Below are 21976 nucleotides of genomic sequence, written 5' to 3' on the forward strand. Positions count from 1 at the left end.
AGCAGCTATTATGTACCAGGCACTCGTCCAGGTGCTGGGGACACAGCAATAAAGAAAACATGAAAATGCCTGCCTTGTGGCCCTTACACTCTAGGGGAGAGGTGGACAGCAACAGGCAGAACAGGGGCCGGCACATGGTGCTCAGGAGACACCTGTGGAACGTTCCTAACTGAAGGACATACACAGTATTCAGAGGGTGATGAGTGGATGCAGCGAGCGGGACTGGGGGTTCTAGGGTTGGGGTGGGGGTTCAATCAGAGAGGGTGGTCAGGGAAGGGCTCCCTGGGAAGGTGGTATTTGAGCAGAGGGCTGAAGGGGTGAAGGAGCGAGCCCTGGAGAAGAGCTGCAGGCAGAGGAAGCAGCGAGGCCGGGGGAGGAAGAGTGTCCCATGGATGGAGAGCAGCGAGGAGGTCAGTGCGCCAGGAGAGCCGATGAGGTCAGAGCAGTAAGAGAAGCCAGGTGACCTGAGGCCTCGAGGCCTCTGAAGGACTCCCAAGAGACAGGGAGCCACCAGAGGGCCCAAGAGGACATTTGGCAGGAATGAAACTGCCCTCAGGAACTGAGGTGGGGACTGCCACTTAGGTGGAAACACCAGCCCCCTTGGGGCCCTGCCTGGATAAGGGCCTGGCCCCTGGTCTTACCTCTTCTCCTCTCTGGCCGGGCAATCCCGGAGGACCGGGCCGGCCGGGGCTCCCAACACAGTCTGGGTCTCCCTCACTGTTGTCTCCCTAGAGTGGGATGGGGATGGTGAGAGTGAGCAGCTAGGGCCCCTCCTGTATGGCTCAGGGCAGGGGGCGAAGAGGAGGCGAGGGCCCACTCACCCGGGCCTCCTCAGCTCTCTGGAGCTCCCGCTCTGCAAAGCACTGTGGAAGACAAGGAGAGGCTCTGTCAGGTGAGGCAGCGGGGAGCTCTCCCTGCACCCAGGCTGCCCCTGAGCCCAGCCTCCTACCCGGGCACAGCTGTCAAATCCTGGCACGCCCGGGATGCCCTGGTCTCCCTTCTCTCCTTTTTCCAGGAGGGCCACTGGGTGGGCCATCTGCCTCTGGACACAGTCCCCGCAGATGCTCTGAGGAGAGAAAGGGGAGGGCAGCGGGTCTTGGGTCTGAGAAGGCCAGGCTGGGCCAGATGGGAGAACCCCACTCTGAACTCAGCCAGGGGCGCCCTGCACGGCAGTCTTCCACCCACACTCTCTCTTCCCCTGCCACATGCCCACAGCACCTCCGCTCCATCCTCAGGGGACCCCATCCCAATACTGGCTTTGAGTTTTCTCCAGGAAGCAGCTCTGGTAGGGACAAGCCAAAGCCACTTTCCAGACAGGCGTGTGGGAGGAGGCGGAGGGGCCTGTGGAGGGACCATCTGTCCCGGCTGTTCCTGCAACCTGCACCCACTGCGAGGACCCGCCATGGGGATTTAGGCCAAAAAGGCTGGCTCCAAACACCAGCTTCTCTGCCCAAGGGAGCAAAGGCAGCAGCCGCAGGGGGAGCCGGGACGTTTGCAGACATCCTCTGGGATGGGGCCTGCCCTCTGTTCCCCGGTAGACCCTAATCGCACAGACTCCCAGTTCACTGGGCCTGAACAGTCTTCCCGACAAGAAAGCCCTCCTCTTACCTGGAGGTCTTAACCTCTTTGGGTCACAGACCCCTCTGAGAGTTGGGTGGAAGCGCTGAGTCCTTTTCCCAGAAAAATAAAACCCACTAGTGAAAACTGGACTACAATTCCAGAGGACTCGGGAGCCTGGAGTCTGTCCATGGGGGAAGTCTGTGGACCCCTAGGCAGGAGCCCCTGCCCTACCTTCACTGTTTACCGCGAAGCCCAGTGATAATGGTTGCCATTCACTCGGCATCCACGATGCCAGCCGTCATAACAGGCCTTTGCACATTATCACATTCAATCCTGACAGTGCAGCGAGACAGGTCGTCTTATAGGCGTTCTGGAGATGAGAAAGCTGACGCTCACAGAGACAGCGTCCTTGTCTAAGGTAAGGGGGAGCCTGGAGGCTTCCTCCAGGCTGTGGGCGTATGTGGTGGCTGGGGCTCCTGGTCAGCACCCCCTGGGGCACCATCTGACCCCTACTCCAGACCACACATTCCTGTTTGGGGCCTTCTGTGGGGCACTTGATTAAGAAACCATCAGATGAAACGTTACACAGAGAAATGCCAAATTCTGCGTGTGGAGTCGCACATCACTTGTCCAGGGGCAGGACTTGGGGAAAGCTCGGATTGCCAGAAGCCTAGGGGAGGAGAGCTGAGGTTTCATTGCCACATTCCACTGTGATCCAACCTGTAACTGCTGCCAGCAGGTTAACCAGACCTCAGGCTGCTTCTGGAGATGTCTGCTGTCCAGAGCAGGGGCGGGGCAGGCATGTCTATGCTCTGTCCTGACCAGCACCCACTGGGGTAGTGGGAGGTCCAGGGCACTGACTAGCCAGTGCTAGACAGGGGTGACTAGGACAGGGGGGCTTTGGTGGCCAAGGCATGGGAGGGACCCCAGAGGATGCTGAGCTGGAGGACAGAAGAGTCCAGGTCTCAACTCTAGAGGTGACTGAGCAAGTAAGGACTGTGTCACTCTTCACGCCCACCTTGGGAAGCCAGACCAGGCCACAGTCCTCATCGGCAGGCCCTGGCACAGGCCAACTCTCTTAGCAGGCCCCAAGTCTCCTTCGTTGCAAATCCCATGTCCTCTCTGGGTTCTTTCTGGATTAACCAGAGGACGGCTGAAGCCTTCTTCCAGGCCCTCACCCAGTTTCATCATAGAACATACCCTCTGCAGCCCCCTACCTGAGACCCTACAATGCACTTTTGCCCTCCCCACTCTGCTTTGGCAGCTGCTGGGCCCTGCCCCGGTGTGACCTAGGTGGTGCTAGGCCTCACTGGCGGCTGCCGCGGGCAGGCTTCAGGGTTGGAACTGCTGACAGCATCCACCACATGGGTACCTTCGCAGGATTCCTTCACTCATTCAGCAAACAGTGAGGGTCTGCTATCAGCTGGCACTGTGCTGGGCCTTCTTAGACAGATGCTTAGAACGCATATTCCCACCAAGAGCTCCATCTGCAGCTCCCTCTGCGGGGCCACGCGGCTGAGTGCTTACGACACTCCCTTCAGGGGACACCCCCGCCAGTTCCTATTCCCTCCCTTTACCCTCTTACCTTCAGGAGGTGCTGTTCAATGGGTAAGGATCCCTGCAAGAGACAGACAGAGGGCTCAGACAGAGGAGGGCAAGGGGGATGCAGACTTACAGCATCCAGTGGAGCCTTAGGAAGCCACATGCCACCCAGGTTTCTCCCAGCCTCAGAAGAGGGAGGGGAGAGGGACCCCCACTCCAGCTAAGGGAGCTGAAATGGCAAGCTGAGCCCTGGGAAAGGCAGGGAGGGGCTGGCAGGTACCTACCAGTTCTGCAGTTAGCCCAGGCTCTCCTGGCAAGCCATTGTTCCCAGGCACTCCCTGCGGCCAAGGAGAGACAGACACGAGTGAGTGGACTCCTCTCTCTAGCCCGCAGGTCACTCACCAGCCCCACTGCCTCCCCCCTCATCCCGCAGAGCTGAGAGCCCTGGCTGGCACAAGGCTGACACCTATTTTTAGCTCAAAATCTCTAGACCGTTTGTAGGGAAAGCTGAGGAGGCCCAGAAGGGTGACCCCCAAAACCGGTTAGACAGAGAGTTTTTCCCCACATGTTATGGGGAGGGTCAGAAATTGGGCAGAGGGTCTTCTGTATAGTAAGTAACTATGGTTTCTTTCTGCGCTAAGTACTTTTCTTATTCTCTCATTTAATCATCACAGTTATCTTGGTGAGTGAGGCATTGTTATCTTCACCTTAAAAACAGAACAAAAAATGCAGAGAGGGTATGTAACTTGCCAAAGGTCATAGGATGAGCCAGGCACAGAGGTGAGATTCAGAGCGAGGACCACTAGATTCCGACTCCTCTCTTAACCACTAGTTCAGCATCACCCCTCAAAAGACACTCCCAGAACATTCACGTACACAGCAAGGTGTGTAGACAGCAAGGTGGAGGCTTGGGAGTCATACCTATCTAGGAGCAAATCCTGACTACCTGCATAAATGATGGCAGGTTACTTGGGGGAAAAAAATCTCTGTGCCTCAGTTTCCTTATCTGTAAAACAAGGATAGCCTATGGTGAGGCTTAAAGGAGATCATGGCTGTAAGGAGCTTGGTACAGAGCCTGGCTTGCGGGATGCTCACGGTAAGTCTTTGCCCCCCCAGACTCTCTGGTCCCCTTGCAGACTCACAATGCATATTTGCATATTAAATACTCCATGGAGGTAGGGAGTATGCTCCATTTTAAATCCCCGGTGCCCCACACGGAGGAGGCACACATTAAATACGTATTCAGTGAACGCATGGCTGCTCACCCTGCTCTCCCCACACGGGATTTCCTTGGCCCGCTCTGAGAGCCGGCCTCCCTTCAAGTCCCAGCTCCCAGCAACAGAACACACCACCTTCCCCCACCTGGAGTCAGCCTCCCCACGCCCCTTCTGCACCCCCACACGCTGTCACCCTGCCGGCTTCATTCTGCGTCCTAAATGAGTTAACAAGGTAAAGTGCTTAGAACAGCGACTGGCCCGGGGAAAATATATTGAATGTGTTCCTTATAATTATGCCCCTAAATTATTACTCACCCCCTGCTCCACAATCCATTGCCTGGGTGTTAATTCAAGCCTGATACTTGGTGATTTTCTTTGCCTGATTTTCCTCACAGAATTAAATATCCCATCTGTCGTTCTGTAGAAGTGAAGAGCTACCAACTCACTATCTGCTAGCTATCTAGCCTCGGGCACATTTCTTAACCGCTGTGCCTCAGTTTCCTCTTCTGTGAAATGGATGAGGATTACACGAGATTATATTACTCCGGCAAGTAAGGGCTGAATATCTGAGCCTGTTTCTGCGCCTGAAGAGAGTAGCTGCTGGGTCCTCCCTTCCTTGAAAGAACTGCAAGAGATGACCTGGCGCGGAGGATGTGCACCCTGCCTGGCACGGGGCCGGGACCGTTAGCAGCAGCCTCGGCTTGGTCTCCGGCACTGGCACCAGATGAGGACTCTGGTGCCCAGGACCAGACTCGGCAGTCACTCTTTTCTGCCTCATTCCCCAGTGTGTTTTGGCAGGGTTCACACTATATCAGCATGTGCTTGTTAATGGGTCACTTTGAAATGACTCTCACGCTTCCCCAAGCAAACTGCAAGCCCCCTGCAGACAGAGTCCTGCCTCCTGGCAGTGCAGCAGGAAGCCCGGACTCTTGGTACACGTGTGGCTGGCCCATGGGGGACCAGAGTTGGCTCTGTTCTGAGCTCTCGAGGAGACAGAGAATTAAGATCCCGGAAGAGACTCCCACCAGCACGGGGGCTCCCCAGAGCAGATTCTCAGCCCAGGTGGCAGTGGGGGGAGGGTGTATAAAATCGTCAGGCCAGGGGGACTAGTTTGTAAAAAGCTTCCATGTGATTCTGCTCTGCTCCTTCAGATGGAATCACTCTTCCAGGAACTGGGAGCCAGACATACAGAAGCCACTGTCTGTGCCTCCTGGGACCTCTGGGAAATGTGGCCTGGCATGCAAACCATTGGAAAACTGTCCTGAAAGGCAGAAGAGGGGGGAAGAAAGCCTTCTGCGTAGGGAAACCCCAGTCTAGAGCTGCCAATTCCTATCTGGATGACCTCAGACAAGATGCTTCAGCTCTCAGAGCCTCAGTTTGCCCAGCTGTGACATAGGGATAACACCACCCTCTTACTGCAGTTGATGTAAGGCTCAAATGAAGGAGAAAATGGGCGTAAAATAATAATAGTCATCGTCCTAATGATGGCTAACGCCTTCTAAGCATTTACCATGTGCCAGGCAGGGTTCTATACAATTTGCATGCATTAACTTAATATTCACAAAAACCCGGTGAGACGGGTGCTGTAATTACCTCCCCTTAACAGATGAAAGAACTGAGCCACAGAGAGGGTAAGTAACTTGCCTAGCACCACACAGCTAGCACACAGCAGAGCTGGGATTCAAAGTCAGGCCGCCTGGCTTTGCAGCGCACACTGCAACCACAATAGCACGTGGATCTCATTTCCTCCTGCGCTCCCCTCTCTATCTCTGGCCTCCTCACTATCCCCCAAACTCGCGGCCACATTCCCACCCCTGGCCATTTGCACCTGCTGCTCTCGCTGTCAGGAATATGCTCCCTCACAAGCTCACTACTCATTTCCTTTAAGTCTTGATTCAAATGTCACCTTCTTTTCAACCCTTTTCTCAAATATCTTCCCTGCCCTCCTCCAATTTTTCATCTCCACACCCTGCTTTATCTTTCTCTTTAGGATGTATGACTTTCTAGCATACTATATTTTATTTATTTATCTTGCTTATTGTCTGTCTCTCCTACTAGAATGCAAAGAGGACAGGGATTTTTATTTGTGTCCACTGCTATCTCACCAGCACCTAAAACAGTGCCTGGAAAATAGCAGATGTGTAAAAATTTTTGTTGCATGAATAATGTGGAACGCTGCTCCAAAACAGTGGAGCTCTGTACTGCTGTAGAGGATTTTTATCTGACCCAGATTCTGGGTGCCTGACAGCTGACCAAGGCCTGAGCTTGGCACGGGTGTCAGTGGGGTGCCTGGGCTAGCCCTCAATAGGACATTCCTCGAAAAACGGCTGGGAGTGCCCACAGCCTGCCCTAAGGGGTCAGTGGGTCCTCCACGCCATGCCGCCCAGCAGGAGCACAGGGGGGTGAGAAATGATATGCGCGTTTGTGGGGTGGGGGAGCGGCACACTCAGGGTCCTGCACACCCGGAGCGTGAGCCCTGCCCCCCTGCCTCCCATACTCTTTCTCTCCTCCCCTTTACCTGCAGCCCAGGCACTCCAGGGGGGCCTGGCGGTCCGGGAACACCTGGAGGACCCTGAGGGAGAGAGGAAACAGTCAGACCCAGAAGAAAGCTCTGCCCCATGGCTGGGGGCAGTGGTGTGAGGGTGGGCAAGCCGTGGGTGCTGGCGAACAAGAAGAGTGACAGAGGAGACAAGCGACACACACCTGCGGGCCCGGCTGCCAGGAGCTGCCCATCCAAAGTCCCGGAGCACCCTGGGTGGGAGTGGGGGTCGCAAAAGAAGGGGAGAGGTTATAGGCAACGTCCACACCAAGCGCAGGGCTGCGTGGGGGGGCAGCTGGCTGGGGTGCAAAGCCCTGCGGGGCCCTTGCATGGTGGGCTGAGGCAGGAAGCCAGGCCTCTCCCCCGGGCTGGGGGGAGGGCTCTCAGCACCACTTACCGGCATGCCAGAGAAGATGAGGTCTCCTCGAGAGGGGCAGGAGCACTCCCCCGGCTCACCCTGCAAAGACAAGAGCCTTTGTCAGAGGGGGCAAGGATGGAGAACCTTCTGGAAACTGATATCTGGAAGGCAGCGTGGGCTCTGGAAATGGAGAGGCCAAGGTTTAAATCCAGGATCTGCCTGTTATGATTGTACCTTTGGGCAATCTGTTCAACCTCACTGAACCTCAGTCTCCTCATCTGTAAAATGGGGATAATTATACCAAATGCACAGACTGTCAAGAGGATGGAATGGATTAATGTACATAGTTTCTGGCACACGGCAAGCACTCAGCAAACAACGGCTAGGGCTGTTACTGTGTTTTTAGTTTCATTGCCGTCTGCTGCTGCACACGTTTCCCGCCTCCAGTACAGTCAGAGCTCAAACCAGCTGTGGCTCCACTCCCCTTGGGCCAGCCTGGTTCCATGCCCTTCTCTCCCGGTCCCACTCATCTCTGTCCCCTCACCACTAGTCCTTCCCAACTCAGTTTCTGCCCCTGTCTTCTGACTCAGGGCCCACTTGAAAATGCAGCTGACCCCCATGGAGGCCTTGTTGCTCTCTGGGTCTCTGGGAATCCTGGTTGAGCCCTGGGCCTGCCACCAGGTGAAGTAGGAAATGCTTGGGGCTTCTGCTCCCTGGATCCAGGGAACTGGTGGGTGGCAAGAAGACCAGGATGACTCCTCAGTTCCCATCCTCTAGTCCAGAGCCACTACCACGTGCATAGGTTCCCCTGGGTGGCGGGGCTACAAGGGCTGCTAATTTCCCCAGAGTATTGGTCACAGATCCTTGGGACTTACCTTCTCTCCCTGAGATCCCTTTTCACCCTGCAGGGAATAAACAGGGAGATGAGTAGGTAGGGGTGTGCAGGCAGGGCCAGATGTGGCTTCCTTCCGCCCTGGGACACTGTACTCACTGGCATCCCTCTGGCTCCCGGAAGTCCAGTCTGTCCTTTCTGCCCCTCAGGGCCCTGAAGGGAGAGAAGCCAGGGTTAGTCATCAAGGTTGGACAGCAGCCCGCCAGCTGGCCCGCCTGCAGGGGAGGGCAATAGGACAGAGAGAAGCAGCGCCAGGCTCCCCTGGAGCCTGCGTCCTGGCGCCCACGTTCTAGAGGAGGAAACTGAGGCACAGGAGACAAGGAGAGGAAGAAGGAAGAAGACTGGCACTTCCTGAGCACGTTTGGAGTGTCAGACACTGGGCCACACGCCTGTCAGAAACCACGGAATGAAGTCCCCATTCCTGGCCCTGCAGGACGGTATGGTGAGGAAACTGAGGTTGAAAGAAATTTTGTAACAGACCCAACAGCACGACGGCACCCGGGTCTGTGCGGTCCCAAGTCCCGCTCTCTCCTCTCTCCCTTTCATGCTTGACACACATTCTCTCTCTCACAATAGTTATGTCAGTTGACTCATTTATGTCAGGAGGAGAGACGAATTTTAGCCCCTATTTACCAACGAGGAATTGGAGACTCGGAGAGGCTGTCACTTGCCTAAGGTCACACAACTTGTGAGGGTGGGGCCTGGATTGGGAAGCCTCCTACATGCGACTCAGCTTGAGGGAAGAAGGTCTGGAGAGGTCAGCCTGGCCGCACAGAGGCATTCCGACGGCTGCCTTTCGATGGGGCATGCCACCTTTGCACACAGGACTCGAAGCTCTCCGAGGAGCAGGCCCACCTTCACCTTTACTCCTGATTGACCCTGGGGCTCCCTGGGACAGGCAGGGACCCTTACTGTCCAGCTCTGCTGGACAGTACAGGCTGGCTGCATGGACCTGGGCAAGTCCGTGACCCCTCTGGACTCGGTGCGCCCTCAGGAGGAATCCATCCATGATTCCCACACTGGAACTGGAATTTCTCTAGGGAGACATCAAGACAGAAAAGAAACGATTCCCTGGGCTATTTTCACATTACCAAAAGCCCAAGAAAAATTACACATTTGCCCATGACCTGGCACAGCACAGGCTGGCTGAAAGGCAGCATTTCTTTGATTTAGGCTAGAATTATATCATCTTGTAAAATTCTAGTGGGTTCATGTGGAGTAGAAGCTGACTATTACACAGTTCTTTGATGAATGAAAATGAGGAAATGCGTTTATTATGGCTTAATCTATGCAATTTGTTCAATAGGCACATCTTTTAAAACATGGGAATCATAGGTGGGACAGTAACAAGGGGAGGTCTTTGAGAGTAATGAGATTGGAAGGATTGCTGGTCCAGATAGATCTGTGCCGCCCAGAATGGTAGCCAATAGCCATATGTGGCTATTTGAAGTTAAATTAATCCAAATTAAGTGAAATTTAAGATTTAGTTCCTCAGTCACACGAGCTACATTTCAAGTGCTCAACAGCCACCTGTGGCTAGCGGCTAGTGCCTCAGGCAATACAAACAGAACATTTCCATCATCGTAGATAGGTCTACTGGGCAGCACAGTTTAGATGACCCCGAATGACTCCCAGGTTTGAAGCAGTGACAGGGAGTTAACATGCGGGCTTGGAGTCAGACAGCCCTGGATTCAAGTCCTGGCTCTACCTCCTTGCTCTCCGCCCTTCGGTTTCCTTATCTATGAACTGGAGGCAGTAATGGCTGTTCTCTTACAGGGATGTGGTGAGGATTAAGCGAATGGCTGTTTAGAGCTGAGCACAGGGCCTCAGCACAGTTACTGCTCAAAAGATGGTGGTGATCGGTATTGTCATGATTCAGTGCTCCCCCCCAAACAGTGCAGTCTTCTTCTCCAAGGCTGGACCAGGCTGAGGCCTCTCTCCTCCCATTCCCCATGCTGCAGGGATGGGCGGGGTCAGCCCTGTGACCTCTTCCCAGCAGCAACATCCTTGGTCCCAGCAACACTTCCAGCATGGAGCGCAGAGAAGACCCTTACCGGAGGCCCAGAGACACTAGCACCAGGGGATCCCACAGGTCCAATGGCTCCTTTTACCCCTGGAGATCCCTGTGGAAGAGAGGGTACAAAGGTTCATGGGCAATCTAGCAGGTAAGACGCATCAGACCAGGTCTTGGTCAGCCCCTGATGGGCATCACTCAGCTCCCATGTCCCCTGCGCCCACTGCCAGAGCACCAAAGCACTGCAGACCCGGGGCCCAAGGAGGCAGAGGCTCACCTTTGCTCCCTTCTCTCCAGCGGGGCCAGGTGGTCCTCGAGGTCCCGGAAGCCCCTGCAGATGGAAGCACAGTTAGTTATCTCTCTCCTAGAGTGGCCCCTTCCCCTGCCAGCCTCCTGTAGGCCTGAGGCAGACATACCTGAATGCCAGGCAAACCCTGAGCTCCAGGCTCCCCCTGCAAGTCAGAAAAGGCAGACTGGGCCACAACTGCCCAGACCAACCTGCCCCACTGGCAGACTGGTCTGGGGTGGGGTGTCTGCCAGCCCAAACTCAGGAGAGCTCCCCGAGGAGACACTGAAGGTCAGAGAGGTGGGGCTCACAGCCAAGGTCCCTGACAGAAGCATCAGCAGGCCAGGGCTGCTGCCCAATTCCTTATCCCAATGCCATGCCCTTGATCATCTGGGGGCAGGCAGAGCTCTGTGGTTTGGGGGGCAAATGGGAGTGAGCGGTTGGCTAATGGAAGTGTTAGGGGGGCAGGTAGGCAAAGTCAAGGCTGGAGACTCACCTCGGGCCCCTGGACTCCCATTCCTGGAGGCCCAGGCTCCCCCTGAAGAGGCAGAAGGACAATTCTTGGCTTGAGAGTCCCACTCACTGTGCACTCTTTCCCCAGCCCGCCTTATCCTCCTCCACCTCCACCGTCTCCCTCCTAATAGCTGATCTCCAGTTCCCACTCCAGGCCCACTGCCCCATGTGTCTCCCCACCTTCCACCTCACCCACATACCTGCAGTCCAGGGCCCCTACTCACACATACCTGTATGCCCTTCAGTCCCGGGGGCCCTTGAACCCCTGGTAGACCAGGCTGGCCCTAAAAGACATAGGTGGCCCATGGGTCTCCCAGGGGAAAGGGGGCAGGCAGGAGCAAAGAGAAGCCCAGGCAGGAAAGGATCAGAGGGCAGACAGCCAGAACTCACCGGTTTACCAGGCCGGCCCACGCCTTCAGGGCCCGGCTCTCCTTTGAGGCCCGGCTTCCCAGGCAGTCCCGCCATGTTAGTCAACGCCCCCTGCAGGCTGGGGCAGGCAGTGCAGCCATCACCCTGGTCAGAGATGGGCACAGGCAGGAGCTGGTGAGCCAGGACTGGCAAGGACCAGGAGGAGGCATCGGAAAGGGGGTCTTCATGCCCCTCTGGGAGTTCTGCCCCTCTGCCGCCCCCACCTCAGCCTGGGAAATCAAAATTGCCCCTGACACTCCTAGCTTTTCTCCCTGCCTCAGAGAAGAGCTGAGGCATCTTCACCCAGTATTTCTCGCATCCTGTAAGGCTCACAGCCTGACTCTGCAGTCCTCCCCCTCATTAGCTCTCAGCCTGATTTCTTTTTTGCTCGTGCAACAAACTGCCCCCGCCTGACTGACCTTTTCTCCTTTTGGCCCTCTGGGGCCCCGAACCCCAGGCTCTCCCGACAGTCCTGGCTGCCCCGTGGTGCCTGGCATTCCGGGATCTCCTGGATTCCCAGCAACACCCTGTAAGGAGTAGGGTTCAAGGAGGGCAGAGGTGACCCAGCTGGGGATAGGTTGTCCTCTTGGGACCTGCATGCACTCACAGCCCTCGCTGGGGCTGGGGGCTGAATAGGGAGCAGAGAGTGGGCACAGGGCAATCAGGAAAAGGAGGTGGAGAGGGCATCTAAGAGAAGGTGGTGCCCACCCATGCCCACCGAGGTTCTCTCACCTTCTGCCCCTTCAATCCACGCTCTCCAGCCTTGCCCTGAGGAGAAAGCATTTCCAACACCCATTCATTTGTCCCAGACACCCCTAAATGTCTGGCACTGTGTTAGACCCAAGAATACAACAGTATACACAACAGACCAGAATCTGCTCTCGTTCTAGTGAAGCAATATCACATAGATTAAGAAAAGAGACTTGAGCCAGAGTCTTGCCTGGGTGACCCTGGGCAAGTTACTTAACCTATCTGTGCCTCAGTTTCCTCATCTGTCAAATGGGGACGATAAAAATAGCATAAGCTTCTACCCTGTAGGGTTCTTGTGAGAGCAGACGAGCTACTATATGTGAAGCAGGGCATGGCACACAGTGCACGCTCTGTTCGTGTTCGCTGTGATCAGTAAAGCAGTAATAATATCATCACCACAGTGGGAACTATCATTTCCTGGGTGCCTAGCGTGTGCTGCTAATGACACACATCATTCCTGGGCTTCACAACACACCATGCACAGGAAACAGCGGCACAGAGAGCAAAAGGAACTTGCTCAAGTCCAAGAGCTAGTAAAAGGCAGAGCTGGACTTTGAACCCAGGTCTGCTGGGTCCCGGCTGTGCTCTGTCTGCATACTCTGCCATGCTGTGTCCCAGGATAAAGGCAGAGGCCTGTCAGGCCAGCTCCCTCTGGGGACAGAGGCACTGACCTCTCTACACACTCCCACCTACTCCCCACTGCCCAGGGAGCCAAGAGCCCCAGGTCCTCCCCTCTCGTGAGCCCTGCCTGCCTCCCACCCCCAGAGGCCCAGGAACTCACCTGTTTTCCTGGAAGGCCGAAGCCTGGAGGCCCAGGCTCTCCCTTCTCTCCGGGAGCGCCAGCCAAGGCCACCATGTGGCCGTCCCCATCCTGAGGCCTGGACAGGGTTGGGCATGGCTCACAAGGCTCCCCCTGCAGAGCAAGGACACAGGGTTGGGGGCCCCAGGCCAAGCTTGGAATCTGGGGCTGGGGTATGCAGCCAGCCTGACACAGCCCTGAGCAAAGGATATCTCAGGAAGATGGTGGGAGAACAAGTAAGAAACAAAGGTGGGGGCCAAGTCATCAGGGGTCTTAACTGCCTCGCTAAGGGGTCAGATGTTATCCACAGGCAGTGGGGAGCCTCAGAGAGTTTGAAGGAGGACAAGAGGAGTGTGTGTTTAGGAAGTTCACCCTGGCTGCAGCTGGAGAATGTCCCCAGACTCACCTTCTCTCCTTTGATGCCTGCTGGTCCCACTGGCCCTGGGGGCCCCTACGAGACAAAAAGCCACATGTGAGGCCTGGCATCTGCCTGGGCCATGCTGCGGCACAGTCCAGGCCTATCATCTTCCCGGCGCGGGCAGCACCTCCCACTTTGTCCTCCTCTAGGAGCTGTTGCCATCCAAATCACACTTACCACACTGCCGGCTGGGCCTGCCTCCCCGAAACTACCCTGAGAGCAAAGCAGAGACGTAGGGTCAAGGAGAGGAGGCATACGGGTACTAGGCCAATCCTAAACCCAAAGCTACAAAAGTAGCCCCAGGGGACCTCTAGGCTACCCCTCTCCCATTTCCTAGCTAGGGAAACTGAGGCCCAGAGAGGGAAAGGGATTTCCCCAAGGTCCCCAGGGGAGTCTATGGCCAGCCTGTTTCTGCTCCTAGCCTCACTTCACAGACTCACAGCCCCACCCTCAGCCCTGACCCAGCACACAGAGATCATTAATTCGTTTATCCAGTAGCTACTCCTGGACGCCTATATGCACCGCGCACCAGGCGAGGTGCTGGCATGTAACAGTGAACAGCATGCTCTGTGGCACTTACACACTTGTGGGGACAACAAGAACTTCTTAAATAATAGTAACTGTAAATCGCGATGAGTGTTAGGAAGGAACTAAACAAAGTGATGAGACAAAGTAAGCGGGGGAGGCCATTTCAGACAGGGTGGTCAGAGAAGTGTCAACGACAACTACCAAGAAGATGAGAGTAAGGCCAGCAGTGAATGAATGGGGGAGGACAGAGAGGAAAACGTTCTAGACAGTGGGAGCCACAAGTACAAATCTAAGAGGTGGGAACCATCTTGGCATAATCCAGAATGGAAGGAGGGCAGTACATCTACAGCACAAGAAACAGAGAGAGGAGAAAGAGATGAACCTGACAAGGCCGCAGGCCGGTTGTCCAGGGTCTTGTCAGGCAGAGCAGGACTTTGGCACAAAGTTGAGCCTTGGAAGGATTTTAAGCAGGGAAATAATGGTAACCTGAGTTCTCTTTACAAAGCCACGTTAGCCTCTGGATGACAGATGGACTGTTAAAGAGCTGCCGTGGCTGCGGGCAGTCCAGAAAGGGTGCTGTCAGCACCGTCCAGGTGAGAAAGATGGGGACCGAGACGACGGTGGCGGTCGTGGAGGTGGAGAGCAGCGGGGGGGAGTTGAGAGATGCTGTTGGCAGAACTGTCAGATGGAGGAAATGATGTGGGAAAGGGAGGAATCAAGGATGACATTGGGTTTGGGGTTTGAGGAGCTGGTTTTATGCCCTTTACTGAGATAGAGAAGCCTGGAAGAGGGAGCAGGTATGAGGCGGGGAGGCAAAGCTCCATTTGCGAAATGACAGGTGTGGTTTACCTGGCAGAGCTGGGTCTGAACACATATTTCAGTGTTTCTCACACTTGAACACTCTACACCCACAGAACCCCTCATCTGAGTCACATGGCATTCTAAGTTCAATGCCGTCATTTGTCTCCAACGTAATCATAAATACAAATGTTAACATGGGCACTGAAATCGAGTGACCGAGCCAAGGAGTGATTACAGACTTGAGCCAGACTTCCCGGGCTCAAATCCCAGTTCTCTGCACCCAAACACCTTTGTGACTTTGGGCAATTTACTTGGCCTTTTGGTGCCTCCATTTCCTCATCTGTAAAATGGGAATAATGGAGTACCTACCCCATAAGGCTTTGGGAGGATGAAACAAGTTAATACATGTACTTGGAACAGTGCCTGGCACATAACAAGTGGTAAAGAGTGATAAATATTATTATTTTATTATAAGGTTGTCTTGAATGTGCTTGTTTTAGATTATCAATAAATTAAAAATACAAAACCAAAGAATTTTCTTGGAGAACACGAGGGCTCTCAGAAATAAATTCTTTGACTCCAGCCTGTAAAACACTGATGAGTGTATTTCCCGTGGCTGTGCAGTGGGATCTCTTGTCTATGTTGTCCCTATTCCCCGTCCAGGGCCTCCGCTTCCCTGCCTCCCTGCTGAGAAGCCCTGGTGTCCCTGACATCTAACCCAGGTCTCACCTTCTCTCCTTTCAGCCCTGTTGGCCCTGGAGCCCCAACTTTCCCCTGAAAAACAATCAAGTCACAGTCACAGCATCTCCCCACTCCCACTCCTCCAAGACTCTGAGGGTCCCAGTGTCCACCAGAAAGAGCTCAGAATTCTGAATCCCACAACCCTGAAGGTAGCTGGACAGTTACTTCTGTGACACAGCTCGGCCCTCAGAGGTTCTACGAGGGAGTCCCCAGGGCAAGTGACCCGGGGCAGTGCAGGGATGGAGGGAGGGAGCAGGCTGCATGCCTGGGACACCCACCTCAGGGCCTCCCTCCTGGTCTCTGCCTTGAGAGTCGGGGCCTAAGGAGCCAAGGAGGCCATCAGTGTGGCAAGGATGGGCTGGACTGGGCTGGCTAGGAGGAAGCAGCCACTCACCGGCAGGCCTGGCAAACCGAAGCCAGGGGAGCCCAGGTCTCCTTTGGCCCCTGCAGAGGGCGCAAGATGCTGGGCCCCCACAGCCGAGCTGCAGGACAAGCAGGACTCCCCCTGGGGAAGGAAGAGAGGGATCAGACAGGCTCCCAGAAGTCAGAGGGGGGCAGCCAGGGGACCCGGGTTCCCTCACCTTCTCTCCTTTGAGACCTCGGATCCCAGGCTCTCCCTGCAGGGAGAAGAGGTTTATGGGCTGAGATCAGGAGTGTGGGTGCCACAAACTTCCTAGCCATATATGAGGACAGCAATGTCACACACCACAAACCCTTCAAACACCCGGGGGGGGTCCCAGGAGGTTCAAGGTCACCCCAAAGCCAGGACTCATCAACCCATGTAAGATGAAGTAACGAGGCCAGGCTAAGTCATCCCATGGGAAAGTCCCTGTACATACCCGATCACCTTTTTGTCCAACAGCTCCCAGGACCTCCTAAAAGAAAGGGTCCACGAGGAAGTGGGGTGGGAGTCCAGGCCAGGAACCTAACCCAGCCCTGCCCACCCCTTTCCTCCACCCCCAAACAACACCCAATCCCAGGAGGAGGGCACAGCCTTGCTCACTATAAGGGTTGGCTCCACCCCAGCTTGCCCAAAAGGCATCTTAGCCTCTGTTCAAGAACCATAGGAGGTTGCCATGGAGACCTGGGGTGGCCTTCTAGCCCAGCCCTAAACTCTATGGTTCAGTGCCCACCCCCGACCCAGGCAGCTAAGAGCCTAGACCCTCTGCCCACAATCTCTCTATGGCTATGAGAATTACCCAGTCCCTCTGCCCAACTCCTCTCTATGATCAAGTTCCAGGTATTTTTGTGGGGTCCCTCAATGGCCACCCCGGGCACTCACCCTGGCTGGTGCAGGATCACCCGGTTCCCCCTTGGGCCCTGGCTTTCCAGGGAGCCCCACGAAGCTCTGGAACCCTTCAGGCAGCGTTGGGCACACTTCACAGGGGTCACCCTAGCAGAAGGGAGAGACCATGAGTAGACAACGTGGGGTTGAGACCCTGGGAAGGCAAGGAGCTCTAGACATTGGGTGGGCCAGCACCCTACCCCAACATCAAAGTGGACAGCGGGAACACTGGAGGCGCTGTCTGTTCAAATGACATTCATTCAGCTTGTGATTCCTGGACATCGCAAAACGACATCCTCACAAGAAGCCCTAAGAAATGATTGTGTCCCATTTACAGATGTGGAAACCCGGGCAAAGAGGGAAGCTAATCCATCTACCACGTTCATAAATCATGTAGGGGGCCGATGCAGGATTTGAACCCAGCTGTGTAACTCCCAAGCCAGGCTCTTTATTTAGTAAGCACACGAGCATACCATAGGGACAAATGAGGGGTGGTGGAGGGGTCCCCTGAGGAAGGTCCAGCACCCCTCTGCCCAGGGCCTTTGATGCTCAGTGTCACCTTCAGAGAGGGGCTCCCACTCCCACCCCAACCTGGAACAACCAGGCCCGGGACTCACCTTCTCTCCCTTCAGCCCTGGCACCCCAGGCTTCCCCTGTTGGAGCAGAAGCAATGGCATTAGTGCAGGGCAGATGGACTGGTGTGCCAAGAGAGGGCCCGAGGACCCAGCCCCCTCCCTCTGGAGGCCTTGGGGAGCGGACCTGGGTGTGGTGGGCAGCGACCCCCCGCCCCCACCAGATTGGAGTCACTCACAGGTTTCCCACCAGGACCTTCCTTTCCCGGCGCCCCGGAGCTGCCCTGTGTCAGAAGAGGGGTTAAGGGGGAGGCTCCTGGCTGGGACCTCAGCCCACCACCCCCTCCCCATCCGGGTCCCTCTCTGGATGGCAGAACAATCTCTGCCAAATCTCCCATCTCCTCTTGATCTGTTTGGTCAATAAATACCCACTTCCTGTAGCCTGTCCTTCTCCACATCTAACCCCAGTCCTTCTGGTTGCAAAGGAAGGGAGGACACGGGGCCTCTGCGTACACCTTCCCCAGTGTGACAGGCTGGGAGGAATCTGGGTGACCCCAGGAACCACAGCAGACAGAGAGACAGACAGACATTGCCAGGGCTTTCTACTCATCAAGGCACAAGGCACTAAAATGGGCTTGGACCCTCCAGTTAAGGCCACTCCAGTCGTTACTAGACTTAGGCCTGCCTGTCCCTGTGCCTGGAACCCAGGCCAAGGGTCCCACGTCCGCAAGCACTGGGATGGGGACCCTCTGCACCGAGGGGCCTGGCTGAGCCGAGCCCAGCCTTCTCAGCCGAATGCCTGGCCCCTTCCCCGCACATGGCCGCTGCCCCAGCTGCCCCCGCCCCCACTCTCTTCTCTCCTCCCACTGAGCAGGGTGCTCCCCATGTGCCCACGCTCCTGCCTGTGTCTCCTTACCTTGTCTCCCTTAGGGCCTGCAGGGCCACCCGGGTCCCCCTGAGGGCAGAAACAGGATCAAGTGGCAGCTTCCCAGGGGCCTCGCAGTACAGTGAGATGGACTTGAGCCCCTTCCCACAACTAGGACCCCTGGGACCGAGCCTTATCTCCCCGACCCCTGGTGGGGTGGGCAGGAGAAGGATCTCCGAGGAAAGGACGGCAGGAGGGGCAAGGGGTACTCACCGGGGTCCCAGGAAGTCCTATCCCAGGGAGACCAGGGCGGCCGGGGGGCCCTGGTTCTCCTGCCAGCCCCTCAGGCCCGACAAAGCCAGGGTCTCCCTGGCACAGACATGAGGCAGGCGTGAGAGAGCTGCTGCCTCAGCCCCACCACCCGCTGTCCACCCCACAGACACCCACAACTCACCTTCTGCCCTTTGGGTCCTATGACGCAGACCTCTCCCGGCCGGCCCTGTGGAGCGGGTGAGGGTATAAGAATGGCCGGAGGCCTGGCACCTCCCTGGGGCAGCAGGCCCCTCTGGGATGGGTACATACCCACCTGTCCACCCTCACTGCCCCTCCCCAAAGCCAGACCCCACCCCGGTGCCCCAAGGTCATCAGATGTCAGCCTCAGGGTGTTAGAAGTCAGGGGCTCTTCGGCTGGGAGCCAGGAGGCCTGAGTTCAGGTCCTTTTCTGCCCCCTCCTTGCTATGCCTCCTGGCAAGGGGCCCCCACACAGCGCCCCCCGCCCCCCCGGTCTCCATTCTCCTGTCTGAGCAAGGGTAGCGGGTTCAGGATCCACACTGAGGGATGTGGGGTTATGGTGGGGAAGGGTCCCAAGTGCCATACATCTCGGCCTGGCTTTCCCGGCAAGCCCTTGATGCCTTCGTCTCCCTTCTCGCCCTTCTGGCCCTGAAGAAGGAAGAAGCAAAGTGACTGGGGTTAAAGGAAGGGGCTGGAAGAACGGAGGCAGTTCCATCTGGGGGAGGGATAGCTGCCTTCTAGATCCCTGGTCTCTGCCTCCTCAGAGATGGAGTGGCTTCAGTCACCATGGGAGGGTAGACAACAGGAAGAACTTCCCAACCAGCCAAGCCACTCACTCGGGGAGTCTGTGGCATTTCCCTCTAGGTCTGACAGGAATTTGGACAAGGCAGGATGACTGGGAGCAATGGAGGATACCACCAATTCTATGCCCAACCACACCATCCTCTAGGCAGCCTTTGGACACCTCCCTCCTCCTGTCTGTAGGACCTGCAGACCTCCCTGGCACCAACCCCTCGAAATCTAGGCCCATTACCTTCTGGCCTGTGGAGCCTGCGAGTCCTGAGGGTCCCTGAGATGAGGATGAGACACAAAAGAAGGGATGAGGAAAGGAGGGGAGGCTGGGCCAAGACCCCACTGCCCTTGCCCTATCCATGGTCCCACACTCACCAAGGCTCCCGGCTCCCCCTTCTCGCCCTTCGGGCCTTCTGCACACTGAGCAGGGAGACAGGTGTTGAGAGGGGCCCAGGGTCACCCCGTGGGCTGCCGAGGGCACAGCCCCTTCCCCAGGGGCTGACCCCATATTGGCCTTGAAGCAGGCCTCGCCTCCAGGTCCTACCTGAAGCGGGGCATCCGGGGAGATTCGGACACAGTCCTTGCCCTGCGGGGAGGGAGCAAGGGGTCAGAGCCGGGGCCCTGTTTTGAGGAAGATGGGCCCAGGAATCCCACAGGCCTGGTGCCCCTAGAAAATAGAGGTTTCCACACACCAACCGCTAGAAAGACTGGCCCTCAGCCCCCATGCGGGCCAGGCTGCAGGTTTCCAGCTGAGATGATGGGGTGATGGTTCACACCCAGCCCACCCCCAAGGCACAGCTGGGAAGGGTCCTGCTGTGGGCATGGCTGGGGTACTTACCCGGGCTCCCTTCTCTCCCTTGGGTCCTGATGGACCAGGGAGGCCCCGCTCGCCTTTCCCTCCCTGTGGATGAGACCAAAATGAGGGCTGGGACCAGAGGGGGCACATGGGAGCCTAGAGGAAGCTCTCCCCAGTCCGGTCTCCTCTACTCACCCACTACACATGGGTGTGTAAATGAGCACAACTCTGGCCCAACCCCCCACTAGGCACACAGCATATGGATTCCACACATATTCATCCCCATGTCTGTCCCCCACCAAAAGGCTATATTTGGCAAATCTACAGTCTCACACAGAGGGTATCTCCTCCCCCACACCCCTACCCAGGCACGCTAGCTCACACACAGCACACCCAGGGGCGCATGGACACACACATATGGAGTGACAGGAACCCACGGTGGTGAGTGTCCGGCTGCCTGAGTTCAAATCCCACCTCTACCATTTACTAGCCTATGACCCAGGGCAAGTCGTGCAACCTCTCTGAGCCTCAGTTTCCTCATGAATAAAATGGGATTCATGTCAGCACCTACCTCAAGGGGTTGTGGTGAGGAAGAAACATGATGCACTGGGCATAGAGCCTGGCACTCAGTCAGCACTCACAGGAAGGGGGCCCCAGGAATTACACTATGTACTCACGGGCACACACAAGTGCACAGTCTCACACTTGCACATGTGCTCCTACCCCAACACTCACAAGCTCAGCCATCCTGTCAGGCCCACAGGTATAGGGGTTCACTCCCACCACAGCGGGCCAGACACGTGCAAACACACGTCCCAGAGATACTGGCAGCCACACCCACACACATTCACTCTGACACAACCAGTCACACACATGGGCACAGCGGGGCCTCAGTTTTCCCTGGAGTAAAATGAGAGCTCCCACCCCACAGGATGCTTGAGGGGGTTCAGGAAGGTAACAGATGTGCACATGTGGCCCAGGGCCTGACGCACAGTAGGGCCTCAGAAAAGGGCAGGTCTTAACATTCTTGTACACCCACAGCCCCCTCCTCTCTCCAACACACACACATACCTAATCACCCCACAAACATACATACAGGCTCGGGTAGCCCTGATATAAACACAAAGCCACAGGGCCACATGCTATGGGATACGGTGGGGCCACCAAAGAGGGCAGGAGTGTCCTGTTCTCCATGTGGGACTCACCTTGGGGCCAGAGGGACCAATTGTGACCTGAGGGGACAGAGGAGAAAGCATTACATCTCAGGGAGGGAGAGGAAACCAGGGGCCCAGAGAGGGCAAGCAATTTAGCCAGGGTCACCCAACATGGTCGCTGGACCAGTAGCCTGAATCCTAGCCCCTGCTGTGCCTCCTAGGCCAATCAGCAGGCTGACTTTATATCCTAAGGCTGATAAACTTGCAGAGGGGTCTAATCTACCTTCTCCAACCCGCCTGGCTTTGGCTAGCACCACCCCTCTCCCCCACCCCCTACTCCTCACCCCATTGCTAGACTAACATGGCTGCTCAGTTGCCATGGTAACCCCTGCACATCTGGGGACTATCAGCCTTACCAGATTTGGTAGGGGTCTGGATGGAAAGAGGGGCAAGCAGCAGAAGGGTACCTCGTGTTGTCCCCCAAGGTCAGAGGCTTGGGGCTGAGAGGAGCCGGGGTTGTGCCCTTTGTGGACCCAATGTGGCATGTCAACTCAGAATGTCAGGCCATGGGAAAGTGGTGACTCATGCTGCCCATGGAAGAGGCACAGTTGAGTACCAGCTGGGCTCGCACTGAGCCCCTCTCCCTTCTCCTTCGGGACCCCCAGAGGGAGGCTGAGCCAGGGCCAGCTAGAGAGGGATAGGAGGGGAGGCCCCGAGCCAACATGTGTTTTGGGGGCCAGTGCTGGGCTGAGTTACCCTGACCCAGCCCTTCCCCTCCTCTAGGCCTCCCAGATGACATGGGAAACCTTCAAACAGAGCAGGCCTGAGTCCTCGAGGGGTGTGCAAAGCCGGGAT

The 21976-nt window shown here is 56.3% G+C and overlaps 1 protein-coding gene across 3 annotated transcripts in view; it reads right to left on the minus strand.

Moving 5' to 3' along the window:
* The window catches only part of COL16A1 (collagen type XVI alpha 1 chain), a 50303-nt gene that overhangs the window by 19527 nt on the left and 8800 nt on the right, over positions 1–21976 (minus strand). For 2 of the 3 annotated variants that reach the window (XM_058553504.1, XM_058553503.1), the window contains exons 12-48: positions 21173–21199; positions 20010–20072; positions 19716–19757; positions 19547–19591; positions 19413–19448; positions 18965–19027; positions 18543–18587; positions 18362–18457; positions 18140–18178; positions 17463–17507; positions 17269–17304; positions 16649–16759; positions 16206–16241; positions 15948–15983; positions 15761–15871; positions 15355–15399; positions 13474–13509; positions 13285–13329; positions 12861–12992; positions 12062–12097; positions 11749–11856; positions 11312–11434; positions 11152–11205; positions 10905–10946; positions 10539–10574; positions 10400–10453; positions 10163–10231; positions 8208–8261; positions 8092–8118; positions 7256–7315; positions 7023–7070; positions 6838–6891; positions 3387–3440; positions 3146–3178; positions 950–1066; positions 822–863; positions 642–728 (exon numbers count right to left, since the gene is read on the minus strand). In XM_058553504.1, coding sequence (XP_058409487.1) covers positions 642–728; positions 822–863; positions 950–1066; positions 3146–3178; positions 3387–3440; positions 6838–6891; positions 7023–7070; positions 7256–7315; positions 8092–8118; positions 8208–8261; positions 10163–10231; positions 10400–10453; positions 10539–10574; positions 10905–10946; positions 11152–11205; positions 11312–11434; positions 11749–11856; positions 12062–12097; positions 12861–12992; positions 13285–13329; positions 13474–13509; positions 15355–15399; positions 15761–15871; positions 15948–15983; positions 16206–16241; positions 16649–16759; positions 17269–17304; positions 17463–17507; positions 18140–18178; positions 18362–18457; positions 18543–18587; positions 18965–19027; positions 19413–19448; positions 19547–19591; positions 19716–19757; positions 20010–20072; positions 21173–21199 — 2187 coding nt within the window. The remainder of the gene's footprint in view (positions 1–641; positions 729–821; positions 864–949; positions 1067–3145; positions 3179–3386; positions 3441–6837; positions 6892–7022; positions 7071–7255; positions 7316–8091; positions 8119–8207; positions 8262–10162; positions 10232–10399; positions 10454–10538; positions 10575–10904; positions 10947–11151; positions 11206–11311; positions 11435–11748; positions 11857–12061; positions 12098–12860; positions 12993–13284; positions 13330–13473; positions 13510–15354; positions 15400–15760; positions 15872–15947; positions 15984–16205; positions 16242–16648; positions 16760–17268; positions 17305–17462; positions 17508–18139; positions 18179–18361; positions 18458–18542; positions 18588–18964; positions 19028–19412; positions 19449–19546; positions 19592–19715; positions 19758–20009; positions 20073–21172; positions 21200–21976) is intronic. The other variant, XM_058553505.1, reaches the window with a different exon arrangement.

This window comes from Diceros bicornis, chromosome 13, assembly GCF_020826845.1.
Source record: "Diceros bicornis minor isolate mBicDic1 chromosome 13, mDicBic1.mat.cur, whole genome shotgun sequence".
NCBI classification, from domain to species: domain Eukaryota; kingdom Metazoa; phylum Chordata; class Mammalia; order Perissodactyla; family Rhinocerotidae; genus Diceros; species Diceros bicornis.